This window comes from Lissotriton vulgaris, chromosome 6 (genome assembly GCF_964263255.1).
Source record: "Lissotriton vulgaris chromosome 6, aLisVul1.2, whole genome shotgun sequence".
Lineage (NCBI taxonomy): Eukaryota > Metazoa > Chordata > Amphibia > Caudata > Salamandridae > Lissotriton > Lissotriton vulgaris.
The window spans coordinates 1,827,012,872-1,827,032,468 of record NC_141694.1 but is presented as its reverse complement, the minus strand read 5'-3'; the positions used below and the strand labels follow the sequence as shown (position 1 = coordinate 1,827,032,468).

Here is a 19,597-nt window from a genome sequence, read left to right as displayed (position 1 = left end):
CCAATGCTGGCAGATACTCACACTATGTTTAGTGTTGCTTGTTATTTAACTGCTGCATTTAGATCAAGGAAGAAAAGATTGCCCCAGATAGCCCTATTTTAATATAAACTTGATTTTAAACAGAGAATTTTTAACATTTGTAATAAACTTGTAAATTTTTGTAACAATTCGGTGAAATGAAGTCAACATGTAGAAAAAAATTTTTGTAATGAGATCACATGATGTTTTTAAATTGTATTTGTATTGTGTCCTTTTATGATTTTAACAAAAATCGTATAAAGAGTATTTTGACTGACTGACTGACTATATTCCTATGGAAAGTAGATCCTAACTGTAACTACCTACTGGCGACCGCCAGTAGGTAATATATATATATATATATATATATATTTATATATATATATATATATATATATATTACCTACTGGCAGTCGCCAGTAGGTAGTTACAGTTAGGATCTACTTTCCATAGGAAATCCGCAACATTCTATTGGGAATAACTTTGGCGCCGGTGGACGAATCTTCGCAAATTTCTCAAACTTCGTGGCCCGCTCCGCTCCTTCCCTGAAAATGTGGGGGGGATTCGTCAAGCGGGGGCCTAGATAAAAGGGGGTCCCAAAACGTGTTTTCCCCATGTTAATTTCCATAGGGCGGTCGAACTCACTTTTAGCCCGAACGGCTGAATGGATTTGCACAAAACCTGGCAAAATTGTAGGGACTGGTAGCCCGATGTGCCTTTGGTATGTCTCAAGATATGTGCTCCAGTGGTTTTTGAGTAATTTAGGTTAAAAAAAAATATATATATCAATGGCAGCGCCCCGGCACGCGCACCGGGGAGCGCACCGGGCACGACACGCGAGGTGCGCAAGGAAAGCTGATTGGCTCTCGGGTGTCTGTAAACATTCGAAACAGTCCGGACCAGCCGCCATCTTGTGTCTCGGTAGGATAGAGACACAAGAGGTGGAAAAAAAAGGGGGAAATGACCATAAGGGGGCAGGGTAGACCCCCCCTGACCCCCTAGGTTTGATGTGGGGGCTATAAAAGGGCCCCGCGGTACAAAATATATATATATATATTTTTTGATTTGCGCGGGGCAGCGCCCGGTATGCGCACCGGGGAGCGGACCGGGGAGCGTCCCATGGGGAAAAATGAATGATAGTTTTTAAAAAATTTAGGTTTTTTTAGAAATTGGAGGTAGTTCTAAAAAGAACTGTTTTTTTTCTTCTTTTTGTTGTTTTATATTTTTTTATTGTTTTTTTGAACATTTATTACTTTTTTGGGGTTTTCTGAACAGTTTTATATTTTTTTTGTATTTTTCATGGGGAGAAACGAAAAAACAGGGAATTGAAAATGGCTCAACTGGAGCAAAAAAAAAACAAGGAAAAATTAGGGTTTCTTGGGGCATTTGTGGTTGTCCCCAGCAAGGAGGATGAGCTTTATGCTCAGTTCACCATAGGAGATGGTCTTCCCACAATAAATACATGTTATACGGAAATCCACAAACCGTGGCTGAATGGAAGGGATCGTCTCACTTGCCTCTGGTCCCGACGGAGTGGGTTGCTTTCTTTTTGAGGTGGTGCTTGTAGATTGGGGAGGTTTACTGGTCAGTTCCCTCATCTCTGCAGCAGAATAGTTGATTGGATGCTTGTGCTGCATGTGTCTAATCATCGTGTTGGTTCCGAATGAATATTTTTTATTAGGGTTCCCCCTAGAAAGTTCTGTGCCACAGATTAGGCAAGTCACCTTGGCCGCATTGACTTTTTTCTTGCCCTCTGGGATCGAAAAAAACTCCCATACAATGTGTGGTCTTGGCTGGTATGGGGTATTGTGTTCTTCCAGCCATCTTGTACTCCCCTCCTCCTCCTCCTCCTCTTCCTCCTCTTGTTGACCACCAATGTAATCTTGTGGTGGTCCTCTTGGTTGTTGTTGTGGTAGTGGTGGTGGTGCAGATGCTCCAGCTGCTGCTGCTACTGTAGCCATTTCAAAGTTCAAAATATTTCTCAAAGATGTTCAAACAGGTCTTCCTCAGTCAAAGGACAAAGTCAGAATAAGGAAAAAAGGTGGGGTCTTTCATCATTTGGAAAAAAAACTGCGCTGAACCAATGAAAAGTGTTATTTTCAGGTCACAAGACCAGGGGCTTCATCATTATGAAACCAAAACTGTTATGAACCAATGAAAAGTGTTATTTTCAGGTCACATGACCAGACGCGCTTATGCTACGCTCCCCCGGGCGCGCACCGGGGCGCTCCCCGGGGCGTGTCGTGTAAGCGCGTCAGATGCTTACGTTGCGTGATCGTATTCGCTTGAGTGCTTCCGGGTGCGCTTACGCCGTGCGTATCACGCGGATGCGGCTACGCGATACGTCACGATCATGTTTTCGTTCGCGATATTGGCGCTAACAGGAAGATTCCTGGTACGCGCCCCGGGGTGCTTCATAATACTACGCTTTCCGGGGCGCTCACCGGGGCGCGCACCGGGAGCGCTCCAAGGCAAAAAAAAACAATATACAAAAAAAAAAAAGGCAAAATTGTAGGGACTGGTAGCCCGATGTGCCTTTGCTATGTATCAAGATATATGCTCCAGTGGTTTTTAAGAAAATTACCTTTGAAAAAAATATAGATTGGCCTACATTGGGCTATATATATGTTAGAGCCCAAATGTAGCCCAATGTAGCCCAAAAATGGCCACCAGAGACAAAAAAAACAAATGTAGCCCAAATATCAGCCAGATGTAGCGCAACTATAGCCCAATGACAGAATGTACCAGAGTGTTCTAAAGAACAACTAGAGCGCTAACAGTCTTACTTATAAAGTGAGACTTATAGTTAGGAATTAGCATTAAAAAACCTTTGAAATTGACTGAATAAACCATTGGTTTCACACCAGTTATAGTTAGGAATTAGCATTTAATAAACCTAAGAAATTCACTGATAAAACCATAGGTTCCACACCAGTTATAGTTAGGAATTAGCATTTAAAAAACCTATTAAATTCACTGAAAAAACCATAGGTTTGGCACCAGTTATAGTTAGCTGGAAATTTTACTGACATAAAACCATTGAAATTCCCACGTTATAGTTAGTTGGACTCACTATAACTTGCTCGCCTGCAACGCACAGCTGATGACGTCACATATTACATCACTCATGACATGGTCAGTGACATCACTCATGACATCACTGACACCATCCTTGTGAGAAAGTGACAGATATCCTTTCAGTGTAATGTAACCCTTGAAACACATATTCAAAAATAGAAACTAACATTTTCAAAAAAATGGAGATGCCCATACCAGTTACAACAACCAATTCAGAAATTACATCATCTATATACACATCCACTCGTTCACCAACAGTTCTATATAGTCACTCATACATATACTCACTCATCATATGTAGTGATACACCTATACATCCTGTTACACACCGACAGTCATCCAAAAGTTACTCACACATGCAAATAAACTATTGTCATATGGTTACTGCGTTTCTATATATTGTGTTAAGTTAGCATGAGTTTATTAAATGTTTAAACGTCCTATTTTCCTTCGGCTTCAGTTTGCACACGACAACTAATTGTTATTGTAGCTTTCAACCTAGACGAAAGATGTGATTTATTTGAGAATAATATGTTATTGCTCTGATATCAGTTGTGCTTGGTACACTTGGTACAACTGTCTGCACACTGAGAACTGCACCCTCTAAGAATAACCTAACACAAGGTTGCTGAAGGCCTGATCCTCGCAACACATTAGACATAACACAAATAATGTTGCTGCCAACATTGGGCTCTACGCGGGTTTAAGATAGAGTTACAGGGAATGAATCAACACACTTGATGCTTCGCATGCAGAGAGCCGGTAGCTGTTGATGTGATCTGCTCCTACTGACCATTAGAGGTATGGGCCCGCCCTGCTAAAAACCCAAATGAGACCTTCTTAGATATAATATAGTATGCTAAATAGGGTGCGCGAAATATAGGTGATACAGAATTTCTATTGATTTTGCATTATAATATGCTATCAACGTTCGCTTATTATGGACTAGTGACTATGCTGATAACTCTGATTTTTATAATATGTATGTTGATATTATATAAGATACTGCGTTTGAGAAACTTGCATTGAAAAATAAACATTTCAAACTTGCACGTGTGTTCTTTGACTCCCCGTTTTGGTTTGTAATGATTATATAACGAAAGAGTGTTCATGTGTTCCACGATACCTGAGGTACCCTAAGTTCATGTTCTGGATTGTCTAAGTAATTGGGAAGTTATTAGTACCAATGATACACTGTAGCTAGCTTGGTAAGGGGATTTCTGATACTAAGGTGAGTTTTGGGTCACCCTAACTCACCCAGGTTCTAGATCTCTGTGCACAGTTCTGTGGGAGAACGGAAACCCTGCTACATGGCGCCCATACGTTGTTGGCCTTATATCATGACACTCGAGTAGTATATCATTCAAATCTTAACCCCTTCATTCCTGTTTCCGGAAAACGGTGGTGTGGGACAACCTACCTATTTTTGAAATAGGTCTTTTTCAAGCTTGAATTTATCTAAAACGGTTTCTTTGAATTACTACCCAGTTGTGCTACAAAGTATTCTTTGTTTTTTCGAGTTCCTGTGCTACCATGGCACAAGCCGTGGACATCCCACAGCATAGTCGCATTGCGGTGCGTGACCACTTGCGGGCTTATAATGTCCCTGTGGAAGGCTTGGCTGTGGTTCTGGTGGTGAGCGCGGAACATGCTTACCCATACGAACTGTTTTATTTGTGGGTGACATTTCCGGCGGTGAACGCTAATACTGGAGTGTTCCATTCATACACTGCTTCAGCTGTACCGGTTGCGTATGCTCCATACAGGGCACTGGAGGTTCCTATTGATGCTTGGCAGCATGGAGTTTGGTTTGGTGGCGCCTTACGACACGCTTTAACCGCTCCGAGGTTAGGTCCTTTGTCCATTCCGGGCACACCATGGCCCGCTTTGGCTGGATTTACTCCTCCCCCTAATTGCGCCACTTGTAACGTGGGTGACCTGCGACGTCTTCACGAGGTTGCGGTTGAAGTGATTAGGGCACTTGTTCATTACACGAGCCGTAATGTTCAGGACGCAGTCCCTAGGGGTGCGCAGCTTCGAGCAGAGCAGGCTGGTTTAAAAATCAATCCTGTCATGGTGAATTCCGTAATGGGCAAGAAGCCCCAGAATAAGGATGATTTTCCTTCCTGGCTTGCGGAGAAATTCGGCCAGCTGGAAGCTGTGTTTCCTAATATGAATCCTGGTGACAAACACCAGATTCTTACGCTTAGTTTACCGAAAGATTGGGCCCCTGAACTTGTCGACTGTGAGACCTGGGGTAAGACTTTTGCAGCGGTCTATTCGAGGTGCTATGGCACCCCGTCTGTGACCAATCTGGGTGCGGTCCTTAAACGTGTTCAAGACGAACACGGACCGGAGTCGGCGGTTGAGTTGGGTATGCGCCTATGTGGCACCTTTGATATAGTTTGCGATCTGATCCTTGCAAATGTCAAGGGGGATGCAGTGAACTTTCAGGTTGCTAACGCTTTAGCGTTAATTCCCGAGGCCGAGAGACCCCGTCAGTTAGCAAGGATAATTGTGGCGGCTTATAAAACGTTTGGCCGCAATGCAAAGGGACTTAAGACTTTTTCTGATAAAGAGAAAAAGCAGCCCCAGGGTCAGTCTTCGGAAACTAGTGGTCAACAAAATTACAAGAAGCAGATTTGGCCTAAAAAGCAGAATCAGGGTAAGCAACAACAACAACAAACAGAGGTTTCTGCTCCTGCGTCTCCGTTGCCTGCGCAGTCGGATCGAGTTTATGATTTGCGCGATCGCGCAATGATTAAATCACCTGAAAGGTTTCAGGCTTCTGACCAACGCTCTCCTCATTCCTTTCAGGACTCATCGGCCCCGTCAACCGGTGGTGGAGGGGGCGGCAGGGGCCAGGGTGGCCAGCAAGGATGTGGTCAGCCCCGCCCGCGTAACGGTGGAGATCAGCAGGAAGGCGTTACGCCCAAGAGACCACAGTTTGCCACGAAGAAAGTCGCCGCCCTGACAGCGCATCAATATGCCCCAGATAGTGAGAACGCGGCTTCCGAATCTGACGTGGGCTCTGACCTTGCTGGACAGCGCGGCAGAGATTACCATAGTGAGAGAGGCCCTCCGTCCACTGTTGAAGGTGACAGCGACTGACACTTATGTTGTAATTGAAACTGCTGATACGCAAGTTGCTCCCCCTGAACGTCTTTTTGAAATTGTCCTGTTAATCGAAGGTGACATGCAGCGAACTGTAAAAGGGGTATTTTGGGAAAATCTTTTGTCTACGTATGACATTTTGCTTTGGGAGGCTGACTGGCCCCCACCTTTTGTTCTCGCAGCTCCGCGAGGGGAGGAGGTGATCCTCCCCAGTTTCGCGCACACTGTACCGAGAGTGGAAGCGCTGCATTTTGCAGAAGAGTGGGCTCTGGCGCTTGCGCCGGCTGTGTACCGCAATCAGTGTGGCTGGGATAAATTGTCTCCAAGCCACGAGATTCCTTTACGGTCTCAGCCGCAGCCTCAACCTCAATATCCCATACGACGTGAAGCCAAAGCTTCAGTCGCGGCTATCCTTGAACAATTGGAATATCAAGGTGTAATTGAAACATGTGTGTCACCGATGAATAACCCCCTTTTTACTGTAAACAAGCTGGACGGCTCATATCGTTTGGTTTTGGATTATAGGCATTTAAACTCGCATTGCCGTAACTGCGCAATACAGAATACGCATGGCTCTGCTTTAGTTAATAGTCTTGAGCGTAAACGGTTCAAAACCACGCTTGACATTTCCAATGGTTTTTATGCCCATAGATTAGATGGTCTAAGTTCCCAATGGACCAGTTTTACATGCGGCGGTGTGCAAAAAATGTTTTGGCGTCTCCCGATGGGCTATAAGAATAGTCCTGGAGTATTCTCCGCCCGCATAGTCTCTCTTCTGGAGGGCTTCGACCCAGTTGCTTGTTCGTATGTGGATGACATTTATTTCACAGATGACGATCTTTGGGAGCATCTGTGTCGAGTAAATAGCATAATTTGTAACTTCGCAGACATGGGTTACAAGTTTAACTTTGCAAAGTCGCACATTGCAGAGTACACAGTGTTGTTTCTCAGTTACGAGCTTAACAACGAGGGAAAGGGGTTGGCACCTCACTTCCTGGAGAAATGCGCACAGTTGCGCTCTCCGACAACACTGAAAAAATTACAATCTTTGCTGGGTTTTTTTAATTTTGGGAGGACTTACATTCCGGAGTATGCCCAGCGTATCAAGCCTTTATATGCTTTGATACAACCATATTTTTCCAAATCATGCTGGCTGCCTGAGCATTCAGCCATTCTGCAATCTTTGCAGGCTGATTTGCTCGCTTCTGAATACTTACAGACTCGTGATAACCAGACCAACCTGGTGATAAGAATTATCCCTGGGGCGGTGGGTTTCTCGTACCTGACTTTTAATGAAGGAGATACAGTACCTATTGCTTACAAGTCACACTTGTACACTTCGGCTGAACTGCGTTTTTCCACTGTGGAGAAAGTTTTAACGGCTGTACAGATGGCAATTCTTAAAGAACGTGCCCTTTCACAAGGAAAACGCATGTTGGTTGTTACCCTGTGTCCTGCCTTGGAGGCAGTTACGAAAGCCAGTGTACCAAACTCCAAAGCTTTGCACCCTAGGTGGATTCAGTGGGCTGCATCCTTGACATCCCAGGATGTCACGTTTATTTTTGATGCCACTTTACGGTCGCAGGAGTATTTACAGTATGAATTTGTACATCCTGCTCCTTTAGCAATGCGGCCGTTGGAGGATTTCCATTGCATAATTTACACTGACGGTTCGGCGCAGGTTGCGCATGGCTCTAAACATGCCTACATTTCCGCATGTGCCATTGTGGTCGGTGCCATGGTGAACGATGAGTTCAAGTCCAGTGTCGTGCACACGCAGACGCTTGGGCACTGCACCGCACAATTAGCAGAGCTTCGTGCTCTGATGCTTGCATTGGAGTACGCAGATCCTAGTGTGACGACTTTGATCGTAAGTGACTCCTACTACTGTGTCCAGTCTTACAATGAAAACTTGTTCTTTTGGATTCAGAATGAATTTTGTGATTCCAAAGGTAGCACAATAAAACATAAAATGATCTGGGTCAGAGTGGCGGAACTTAAAGAGAAGTTGCCACTCGTGTTTGTGATTCATACTCTAGGCCATCATCGCGTGGGGGTCCACGCTGTTGGTAATTCGCTTGCTGATGAAGCAGCGAAGTCAGCGGTATCGAAATACTTAGTTACAGCAGTCACGAGGTCCAAAAGCAAAATAGATGATGACATCTTGGCAGCTGTTGCTGCGACCGCGAAGGGAAGTAAACATCCTGCGGGGTTCCCTTCTAAGTACACATACCACTTAAGTCCCAATAAGGTTCCTTATGTGAAAATTCCTGATGTTGGCGAACGTCTAGTTCCCAACTCAGATCGCAGGGCTGCTTTGATTACAGTGGCTCATGAAGGTGTGGCGTCTGCGCATACGGGCGTCTCAGCCACTGTAACTCCGCTACAACAGAGGTTCTGGTGGCGGGGACTGTACAAACAGATGCGCGATTATTTCCTTCAATGTGACATTTGCAAACAGATTAAGCCTTTTACTGCTGCGCGTCCGCCTCAGACACAGTTGTACATCTCGAATAAACCGCTTGGATGTGTTTATTTGGATCACTGCGGTTCATTTTCTTCTGATACTGCGTACAAGTACATCTTAGTAGCAGTTGATTCATGCACACGCTTTGTGTGGGTATGGCCACATCGGAGCGCTGATTCACGAACTGTCATCAAGGATTTGCGAGTCTTTATAGGGATTTTTGCCTGTGGTACCTTCCATTCGGATCAGGGTCCGGCTTTCGCCTCTAAGGCGTATAAGGATGCTATGGTTTCGTTGGGGGTCCAAGTCAAATTTTCGAGTCCGTACAGACCCGAGGGTAATAGTGTAGTGGAACGAATGAACCGTGACTTAAAGCAATCTTTGACAGCTCGAGTTATAGGCACTGGCAGAAACTGGTTAGCCCACCTCAATGGCGTGCAGCGTGCGCTTAATAATCTCCCTAGAAGGTCTCTGGGTGGGCGGACCCCGTACGAAATGCTCTTTGGTATCAAGATGTACGTCCCTGACCTCGATGGTCTAGACTGCAAGGCCCAGGCCACGGCCTTTGACGTAGATGAACATTGCAATGTTTTACAGGATCTACAAAAGACCAGAGACAGTCTAGCAAAGGAACATTTGCCCTCCACATCGGTAGATGCGTTGCAGATCCCGGTAGTTGGCTGGCTACCCCAAGTTGGAGAACTGGTTCGAGAGAAGATCGATAACAAGAAAGAGTTTGGTCCCTCATATCGTGCACCGGTTCGAGTTCTTGGAGTGAAGGGCACAAGAACAGTCATTTTACCACCACTTCCAGGTCGTAAGGAAAACAGATTTATTTCTATTGACAATGTCAAGACACACAGGGTTACCGATTCTTCATAGCATGACACCGGCTGTTTCCTGTCCTACCATGGTGAGGCATTCTGTGCTGGCAATAACTTCTGGTGCAGAACAGGAGATGTCCCTCGAGATGCCTGCCATATCCAGTCCTTTATTAAATACTATTCCTGTTACTAACATTGATGAGCTGAACTACACCTACCCTGCTGATTTATTGATGCCTGATTTGCAAACTCATTTTTGGTGACCAGTCCAGATTCTCTTTTGACTCTGTTTCGGAACTTTCAAAGAAACCATCAACTATTGCGAAATATGCCACTTTATTTAAAAAACATTTTTTAATTCCCTCTTGGACATACGTTTGGTTGATTCTATTTTCATTTTATCTTTTTATGTCAATTGGTTTTGTGTTTTATTTTTTCCGCCTGATCGATGGTCACTACGTTAAAAAAAAACAGGAATTCGGTACCTTAATGGAACATTGGCCCCTCTTTCCTCTTCACATTCAGCACACAGACTGAAACGAAACTTGAATACAGTCAACATTACTGCTTGGCCTGTCCTTGATGGGATTGTGTGGGATGCGGTTAGATTTCAAATACATGGGCCCACTGAAGTGATTAATGTTCCGAATGTGCTTAGAGGAAACATGGGGGATGTGATTAAACAAAATATACGTTCTGATGATTGGGATATTCAGGCTGTAGAAGCATTATTCTCTGATTTGAAATACTATGCTGCCTTTGATGCTGAGGATCTGTATTTAGATTCTATTAATTATGGTGATTTGTTTTGTTTTCAACATTATGGTAATCATTTTTTACATAAGAAAAACTCCAGGAGGGTTGCTGTTAATTACACACAGTGGGAACACTGCCCTGCTCCATTGGGAGGCAGCTCAAATACATTTCTGAAAAAATACACTTATTTTACAGACTTTAATCAATCAAATCCTGAGTCATTTTATTTCAAAATGACACAAAAGTCCATGTCCAAAGTTAGACTTACGGATACAAAATTGCTGTATTCGAAGTCCTTTCTAGACAGATTAGCTGTAGATGGCTACGAGTTCTGGAAGGGAATAATTGACCTTAAATCGGTTTGGGGTACCAAAGATTGGCAGGAACAAGGCACTGAGGCTTTGCTCCGTGCATGTCTCATCCCGAATCACATGTTGTAACTAAATTCTACTATTTCCCAAACAACATGCTTTGGATTGGCTACTTCCAAGAAATTAAATACACCAATTATCCCCGAATTGGAAGAATATTCAGGTTGGGGTAATTTTTCTGATTTGTCTATTCATGAGATACAGTCTCTAATACACAATTCGTCCTTTAATGTATCCAGTTTGGATCCAAAGGGTTGGCTGTTGTGGCAAAGAAGTGCTGATTCTTGCCAACGTCGCTTTCTGGGGTTGGCTGAAGGGTTCACACTAGTTAGACCAGATCCACGTTTTGAAACTGATTATAGTGTCACCACTTACTCTGTGGGGAAACTGTGTCAGAATTGGTTACAACATTCCACGTTAGCTGCAGTTAAACTACATCTGTCTCAGTTGACTGAAAATGTGGATTTAAATGATTTCATAAAAGGCCCGATTAAGGGTAGATCTAAACGGTGGATTTATGCAGTTTACAATGAAATTTGGAAAGTTTCTCAAATTGAGGCTGCTAAGCGCCTAAGGGCAATTGACCAAGCAAATTTAGAAAAAGTACTTGGAGTTGTCGATAACAGTATTAACATGCTTTCTTCCCGAATTTACACGTTGAACAATATTGTTTCTTCTGTTGTTGACATTGTGCATGATGAAGTGTCCGTATTATATCATGGTCAAAATCAATTGCGTTCTGTTATGCAGTTTGCTTGGACACTACAGACTCTGAAAGCTGGTCGAGTGCCTTGGAGTTACATGAACGTCTCATCACTATGTGCCCCATTTAATTTGACTGACAAGCAGCGCATGCTTTCCATGCGAGATGCATCATTTTCTATGTTACACATTGAAAAATTAGAATCTTTGCCCTTTTCTGTTGCTGAGGCAGCTGCTGCTACATGGCTTATCCATGGTATTATTACTTTACCATTTGCTCTGTATAAATTTACAAATTGTATGCAATATATTGCTATAGGGCGATATGAACCACTAGGCAGTGCTTTCCTACATGAGACATGGTCTTTACCATACACATACAGATGTCTAAAGGATGGAATGGAAGTGAATCTGAATGGTGAAGAATGCACACAGTCGCCTGACCGTTCACTGATATGCAGGCACATCCAGTTGCATGGTTCTTGTAATCAGGACCGACCTAATTTAGCATGTGTCTTGAAAGGCACACCGGTTCCTGCAATAGTTCCCACATTCACTTTATTGTCTAACGGTAGTTATTTACTTTTGAATAACGAAGTGTGTTGTGGGTTAATGGTCGGTATCGCCTATGTGGTTACTGTATCAGAACGTGTGGTGTGTTGCAAGAACGTGTTATATCCACCCACGCATGGGAATTCAGATGTTTCCATTTGGCCGCGAATCCCAACCTTGAGAGCGGAGTTCAGCGGTTTGAGCCGAATAAGAGCTCTTTTGTCTCAAAAAGAAGTGGCCCTGAGCTCGGCCCGTGAAACTTATGTCCTTCACATAGCTAACACTCGCACAGAGGTGCAGGCACTTTTAAATTCTGACTTGCCGTTTCATTTCTGCGAGCTGGTTCATCAGATCTTTAATGCCTCCTCCACGTCTGGGCTCGCACATTTTTTTAAATTGGTTAGCAGTGGTCTCGTGACTACGTTTGAAAAAGTATTTGGTATTATCCCTGCGTTCTTTCATTCTATATTCGCAAGTTTGTTTGGCGGATTCCCTGTTTTGCTGGCTTTGTCTGCAGGCGTTTTGGTGATATTTTGCTTTATAAAACATGGATGCCCATCCTGCGCTAGGAGCCGTTCAGCCCCTTCTAACACTGTTTCGCAACCGGATGCTTGAGTACTATGGAACCTTGCCGCTTGCGACTTTAAGCACGGCTTTTGGATTATCGTTTCGAATTTCCTATTTCACATGTGTCCAGCCTGTGTTTCATTGCCTGAGCTGTGATTTCAACTGGGCCATTGATTTGTGTCTCTGCTTGACGACTTCTCCTGACGTCGATTTTGATCAGCTGATGAGCCCCGTAGTTGCTCACGAGTTGGTTTGTTCTGGCGAAAGGGTTATGGCCGTGGCAGCGATGCATGGACTAATGGGTCAGTGGGACATATCCGCAGCGGCGCATGACTTTCTGGCACATAGCGTTCTCGAGAACCCACTGAGTTGTCCTCTGATGTTGCTAGAGGATTCGGTGCTGGAGGAGCACGTATGTTCTTTCCCATTGCTAAATTGGATGGCTGAACTGTTTTCGGATGATGACAGTGATTTCATGTTGGAAGCTGTGGCTACCTATTTTGCATATTCTATCCACCCATGAGTGGCTTTGGAGACTTTCAATATTATGGCACGTGACTTTTTAGTAAATCTGAATGGTGCCTTTTATGTTATGAACATTCGACTTTTATATGTTCTGGGCCTATGATTTTATAAATGGCCTCAAGTTCAAGTTTTTTTAAATTTTTTGTGGCCACTATAGGCATTCATACATATTTTGTATTATTAATTCTTATATACATTTACATACATTTAGCGTGGCTCAATATTGTTGAACTCTGCTTTCATGTTTTGCCTTTCTTATAGTATTGGCTTGTTTTTTTTTTCCTTTTTTGACCGTCCTCGGATCATTGGGGGGGGTGTCATATGGTTACTGCGTTTCTATATATTGTGTTAAGTTAGCATGAGTTTATTAAATGTTTAAACATCATATTTTCCTTCGGCTTCAGTTTGCACACGACACCTAATTGTTATTGTAGCTTTCAACCTAGACGAAAGATTTATTTGAGAATAATATGTTATTGCTCTGATATCAGTTGTGCTTGGTACACTTGGTACAACTGTCTGCACACTGAGAACTGCACCCTCTAAGAATAACCTAACACAAGGTTGCTGAAGGCCTGATCCTCGCAACACATTAGACATAACACAAATAATGTTGCTGCCAACATTGGGCTCTACGCGGGTTTAAGATAGAGTTACAGGGAATGAATCAACACACTTAATGCTTCGCATGCAGAGAGCTGGTAGCTGTTGATGTGATCTGCTCCTACTGACCATTAGAGGTATGGGCCCGCCCTGCTAAAAACCCAAATGAGACCTTCTTAGATATAATATAGTATGCTAAATAGGGTGCGCAAAATATAGGTGATACAGAATTTCTATTGATTTTGCATTATAATATGCTATCACCGTTCGCTTATTATGTACTAGTGACTATGCTGATAACTCTGATTTTTATAATATGTATGTTGATATTATATAAGATACTGCGTTTGAGAACCTTGCATTGAAAAATAAACATTTCAAACTTGCACGTGTGTTCTTTGACTCCCCGTTTTGGTTTGTAATGATTATATAACGAAAGAGTGTTCATGTGTTCCACGATACCTGAGGTACCCTAAGTTCATGTTCTGGGTTGTCTAAGTAATTGGGAAGTTATTAGTACCAATGAGACACTGTAGCTAGCTTGGTAAGGGGATTTCTGATACTAAGGTGAGTTTTGGGTCACCCTAACTCACCCAGGTTCTAGATCTCTGTGCACAGTTCTGTGGGAGAACCGAAACCCTGCTACACTATTGAACATCCATTTATTTGCATATTGAACTATACACAAACTACCACCTTACTTCTAAGGAAACTTACACATACATACTCACTTAAACAATCACTTATAGAAACACATACTTATTTAAACAGGAACTCTTACAATCTCTCACTCTCTCATATACTCACTTATATACATCAATACTCACATATACTAGATTAAAACATATCTTGTTACTGATAAAGACACTAGTGAGACAGTCATTCACTCACTAACACACACATATACACACTCATCCACCCATACAGTCCTGCACATATGCTGTCTTCAAAACACATACAAACAGTGAGTCAGTCACCAACCCATGCAGCCACTTATACACAAAGTGAAACACTGATAGATATATTACAATATTTAAAAGTTACTCGCTAATATATGTATTCACTAAGATACACTTAATAAGGCAGTTAACCAATCAATTCTTTTTAAAAAAAACATCCATTTACACTCTTATTTAACCATTTATTCTTCCATCGTCCTTTACAAATACATATATAAAACATATTTATTTTTCAGAAAGACACACATTCACTGGATGGTGTCATCAGTGATGTCATGAGTGATGTCACTGACCATGTCATGAGTGATGTAATATGTGACATCATCAGCAGTGCATTGCAGTTGCGCAAGTTATAGTGAGTCCAACTAACTATAACATGGGAATTTCAATGGTTTTATGTCAGTAAAATTTCCAGCTAACTATAACTGGTGTCAAACCTATGGTTTTTTCAGTGAATATATATATATATATATCTTGCTCCTAGGTCTGCCACACGAATGAGTCGGTACTCGAACAGCCGAGAAGGTTTGACCATTAACCTTTAATTCTTGGTATGAACAGCGCCACACGTAAGTTTCGATTACAGCAGTTCCTTCACTTTGCCTTACGCGTTTCGAAATCTCTCTTCTTCAGAGTCTTATATGCAAAGAATGCGTGCACACTCCCACATGCTAGCTAAGTAAGCCATGCCACGCCCCTCAGCATTGTGGGAGTTGAAGTATTACAGTTCCTGGATGGATGCACTTTCTTAACTGCGTGTCACTCTATCTGAGCCTAAGCTCTGGATGAGCCCCCACGTGTGCCTCTGTCCTTATCCAACTCGTGCTGTTCCACAATGAGGTAGGTGATCCTTCTTTGTGGCCCCCACCTTTACAGGCGGTTGCTCTCCTTGCGGCTGGGCTGCCGCTGTTACATCTTGCTCCTAGGTCTGCCACACGAATGAGGAAGCACTCGAACAGCCGAGAAGGTTTGACCATTAACCTTTAATTCTTGGTATGAACAGCGCCACACGTACGTTTTGATTACAGCAGTTCCTTCACTTTGCCTTACGCGTTTCAAAAGGACCCCTTAAGGCCAAAAAAACCATTAATTTTTTTGGGGGGAAAATCACGAGGTGCGCGCACGGTGCTCGCACCCTTCAGCCGCCATTTTGTGTAGTTTTAGAAGAGAGTCAAAATCAAAAGTGGAGAACATGAAAAGGGGGCAGGGTAGAGTCTCCCTGACCCCCTAGGCCTTCTCAGGGGGTCCCTGAAGGACCCCAAAGAGCAAAACAAACATTTTCTTTTTTAAATCGAGAGGTGCGCGCACGGTTCTTGCACCCTTCAGCCACCATTTTGTATAGTTTCAGAAGAGAGTCAAAATCAAAAGTGGAGAACGTGAAAAGGGGGCAGGGTAGAGTCTTCCTGACCCCCTAGGCCTTCTCAGGGGGTCCCTGAAAGACCCCAAAGGGCAAAAAAACCTTTTTTTTAAATAAAAAGTGCCAGGTGCGCCCACGGTGCTCGCACGGTGGAAAAAAAACAACAAAAAAAGACAGTTAAATAACAAGTTTGAGGGTTTAGATGTTGGTTGGCTCTAAAAAGAGCCGTTGTGTTCATTGAGTATTTTTTTGTACCTACAAGTAAGGACAGATGCAGAGTCTAAAGTTTAAAAGGAAGACTCTATTCCCCTCATCTGTGAAATGTACACCATCTCTCCTATAGATGCCTTGCATGTTGTAACGCAAGTTTTCGTGGTATATAGAACCCATACCATAGTCTCTGAGGAAAGCAGAAACAGACTTATTCACATGTTTCCTTGCTTTCTCAATCTGCGGACAATATTGGTTGGACAAGTTCCATTTTTGCCTTTGGTATATATTAGAATATACAAAGGTAGTTTGTGGAAAAAGTGACATCAATTGCCCAAAGGTGTCCTTTAAAAGCATTTCCAGACCTACCCCAGTCAAAGTGCCTAGGTCATTTCCACCACAGTGCACAATTAGGAGGTCAGGGTGTGGGAGATGCAAAAAGGATTTTACCAATGGCATCAATTGGTGACATCTCAATCCTCTCTGGCCAATCCATATAATATCCACATTTGGTAAATCAAGGTTGAGAAAGCATCTATTTGCTGCATACCTTTCCAATCCCACAGCCACCCCTTTGTAATCTGTCACAGACTACCCTTAGTAGCCAGTCCACAGCCTCAGAATCATTGCTGTTGTCACCTCAAAAGTTTCCTACTGTACCTAGTGTAGTAAAGGTATATAATACTAGGCAACAGTGCGGGAAGGACCCAGGGGCAATACCTAAAAAGACCCACCAACCATCTAATAATGCAGGTGGGAGGAGAAATAAAGGTCGCAAGGGCAGGAAAGCAAACCCACCCATCGTGGAGCAACCTGGTGCTAATTCACTTCTCGGATCAACAGTCTCTATACCGCCTAGTAGGGCAGTAGAGGCTCTAGATGGGTCACCAAGCCAATAAATGCGACAGAGGGAGTTGAAGAGTGAGCCTAACATTATCTATGACACTGTTAAGGTCCTGTTAACTCCACTAGAAGAGAGGTTGAGCAAGATTGAGGTCCACCTAAAAAGGATCAAACGTGATGTTAAGGGCCTTGTTGAACCCAATCTCAGAGTTATTTTGCCCTCAGTCACTAAATTGCCTAAATTGACTAAACTGCTTAAAACCCTTAAGGAAAAAGTGATCACTCCAGTAACCAATAAGGGGTCAGTAGGTGTAGGTACATCCCAGTCGGTTATATCTGTTCCTGTGGCTATTCCTACTGACAAAGAAACAACTCGTCCCAATGTGAATAACTCATGTCAACGTAAGAAAATTCCAGACCAAAATATGACTGGTGGGGGGGCACCGATTAACCAACCTACTGCGGGTAAAAAGATCTTAAACGTACCTCCGGAGGTTTGCCCATTTGTGGTGGTCTTAGCGGGGGCCCCAGAACTGGGCAAAAAACGAAAGGGAAAGCCCTACAAAACTATGGAATAGGGTAGTACATTGGTTAAATGTGAACAGACCCTTGCCCTTGCACCTAGTGGGTAAAATACTTATGATTCGCAGGACCCCATGGGTGGGACATCTGGCTAAAAACATAAGGGGAGACTGTATTTTGATCAATTTCAATAACCCTAGAATTGTAGATTTCATCTGCAACTGGAGATACCCAAGTATAGGCACGACTGTCCACTCCCTCCCACTAACCTTCTTTTATTCCCCCGGCCATTTTTCTTCTCAACTAGATGGATGGACCTTGGTTCCTGGGCGCAGGAGGGGTGTAGCACAAGGAGAATGGTCTATGCCCCCTGCAAACATTGATAGCTTCTTCCACTACAATCGTTATGACTGTCTGGATGCAGTGGATTGACCAGACCTTATTGCAAGAGAAATAAGTACCTTTTCTTCCCCCCAGGGTGACCACTTCTTAGAGCTACCTGCATTGCAACTGTCAGTGGGTATAAAATCCACTGCCACAGCCCCGGACCCTGCTGGTATCACAAACACTAATATCAACCCGACCTTGGGTGAAACTGCAAGTGTCTTAGCCCATGACGGGGATAATGTTAGCAATCTTAAAATTGTTTCATGGAATGTGGCAGGTCTGCGAAACAAGCATTTGTTACCAGATTGGATTGGTTTTATTAATGGGTTCGACATTTGCATGTTTCAGGAGACATGGAGTCTGGAACCGCTGCATATGCAGGGATTTTCTTGCTTTTGTGTACCCGCTACCTCGATTGGGCGTGGTCGTCCCTCTGGTGAGCTCATAATGTGGGTAAGGGTTGATCTTAATCTTAAGATTACTCACCACACCCCTTCTTGCCCGGACATTATGAGGCTCTCCATTGAGGGTATAAATGGTGCTTCCGTTTGGGAATTCTTTAATGTATATGTAAGAGGTACCCAGGGGGGGGGCAAATCACCCACAATTGACATTTTACCTGACTTGCTAAGGCTGTGTGCTCCTGATTCCTTAGTTCTGGTTGCTGGGGATTTTAACTGCTCATTCGAAACATTGGCAGTGGAGGACATTTTAGGAGTACATGAGGACGATGCACAATGGGGCGTTCCGTCCCTAACCCTTAAGCCCGTGCGGAGATGGTCTCCTGTAGTCATTCAATTAAATGGTTTAATGATCGAAACAGGTTTAAGAGCTGCCAACGGCCGTACTACCTCCGATGCTCAGGGTGCTAATACCTATAATAGAGTGTTGTGTGAGAGTAGGATCGACTACATAATGATAGATAGGAGGACTTGGAAGTCCGTAGTGGATATGGTCATTATACCATCGGTGGAGAGTGACCATAACCCTCTGTCCCCTACATTGCTAGACCCATGGCACAGAAGGGAGTGCATACCTTTAAAAAGCGAGGGTCTATTAACCAAGCAACTTATTCCATCTAATTGTAATAGATTTCTCAAGTGGCCTAAGTTCTGTCTGGATGAGTCTAGATTGCGGGATCTGGATGGAATCCTTTCAGAGCAGTTAGCAAGGCTATCTGTAGCTTGTGACGAGGTGGCTGGGTCAGCAGAGGTAGAAAGCATCTATACTGCCACTATGGATCAGATTGGCAAGTTGTTTACGGTCCCAGTAAAGAAGAGCCTGGCAACTACCAAGCCATTGCAGGACTGGTTTGATAGTAATTGTATAAGGAGGAAAACCAATTTAATTTCCGCCTTAAATCGTCTAATCCAGTATCTGTACGCTCGGCCAGATTGTCATATAAAAAGGCAATTATAGCCGCCAAAAGGGCTTGGGAAGAGTCCCATTGGGAAAATCTTAGAGATGCAAGTCACAGCAAGGATGGTAACCTGTTCTGGTCACTAGTTAGAAAATCATCTGGGTGCAGCTCGAACCAAATTCCAAATCATATCACAGGCAACAAATGGTTTGAACACTTCTCCAAACTCTATGGTGGGAATGACCTGCCCGGTGCCCCTGGGCATTTGAGCGGTGCTCCGGTTGATGGTTCCGGGTGGCTCACGCCAACAAGAGTTAATAATAAGGAGGTTCTTGCTGCAATAGCCAAAATAGTATCTGCGAAAGCCCCAGGACAGGACGGT

General features: G+C 43.5%; 1 protein-coding gene across 1 annotated transcript in view; it reads left to right on the top strand.

Annotated features, from left to right (window-relative positions):
- LOC147709570 (uncharacterized) overlaps nt 1-19,597 on the top strand; it is a 38,268-nt gene that overhangs the window by 2,435 nt on the left and 16,236 nt on the right. The window contains 1 exon segment of the mRNA XM_086926048.1: nt 17,076-17,247. Within this exon segment, the coding sequence (XP_086782174.1) occupies nt 17,076-17,247 (172 nt within the window).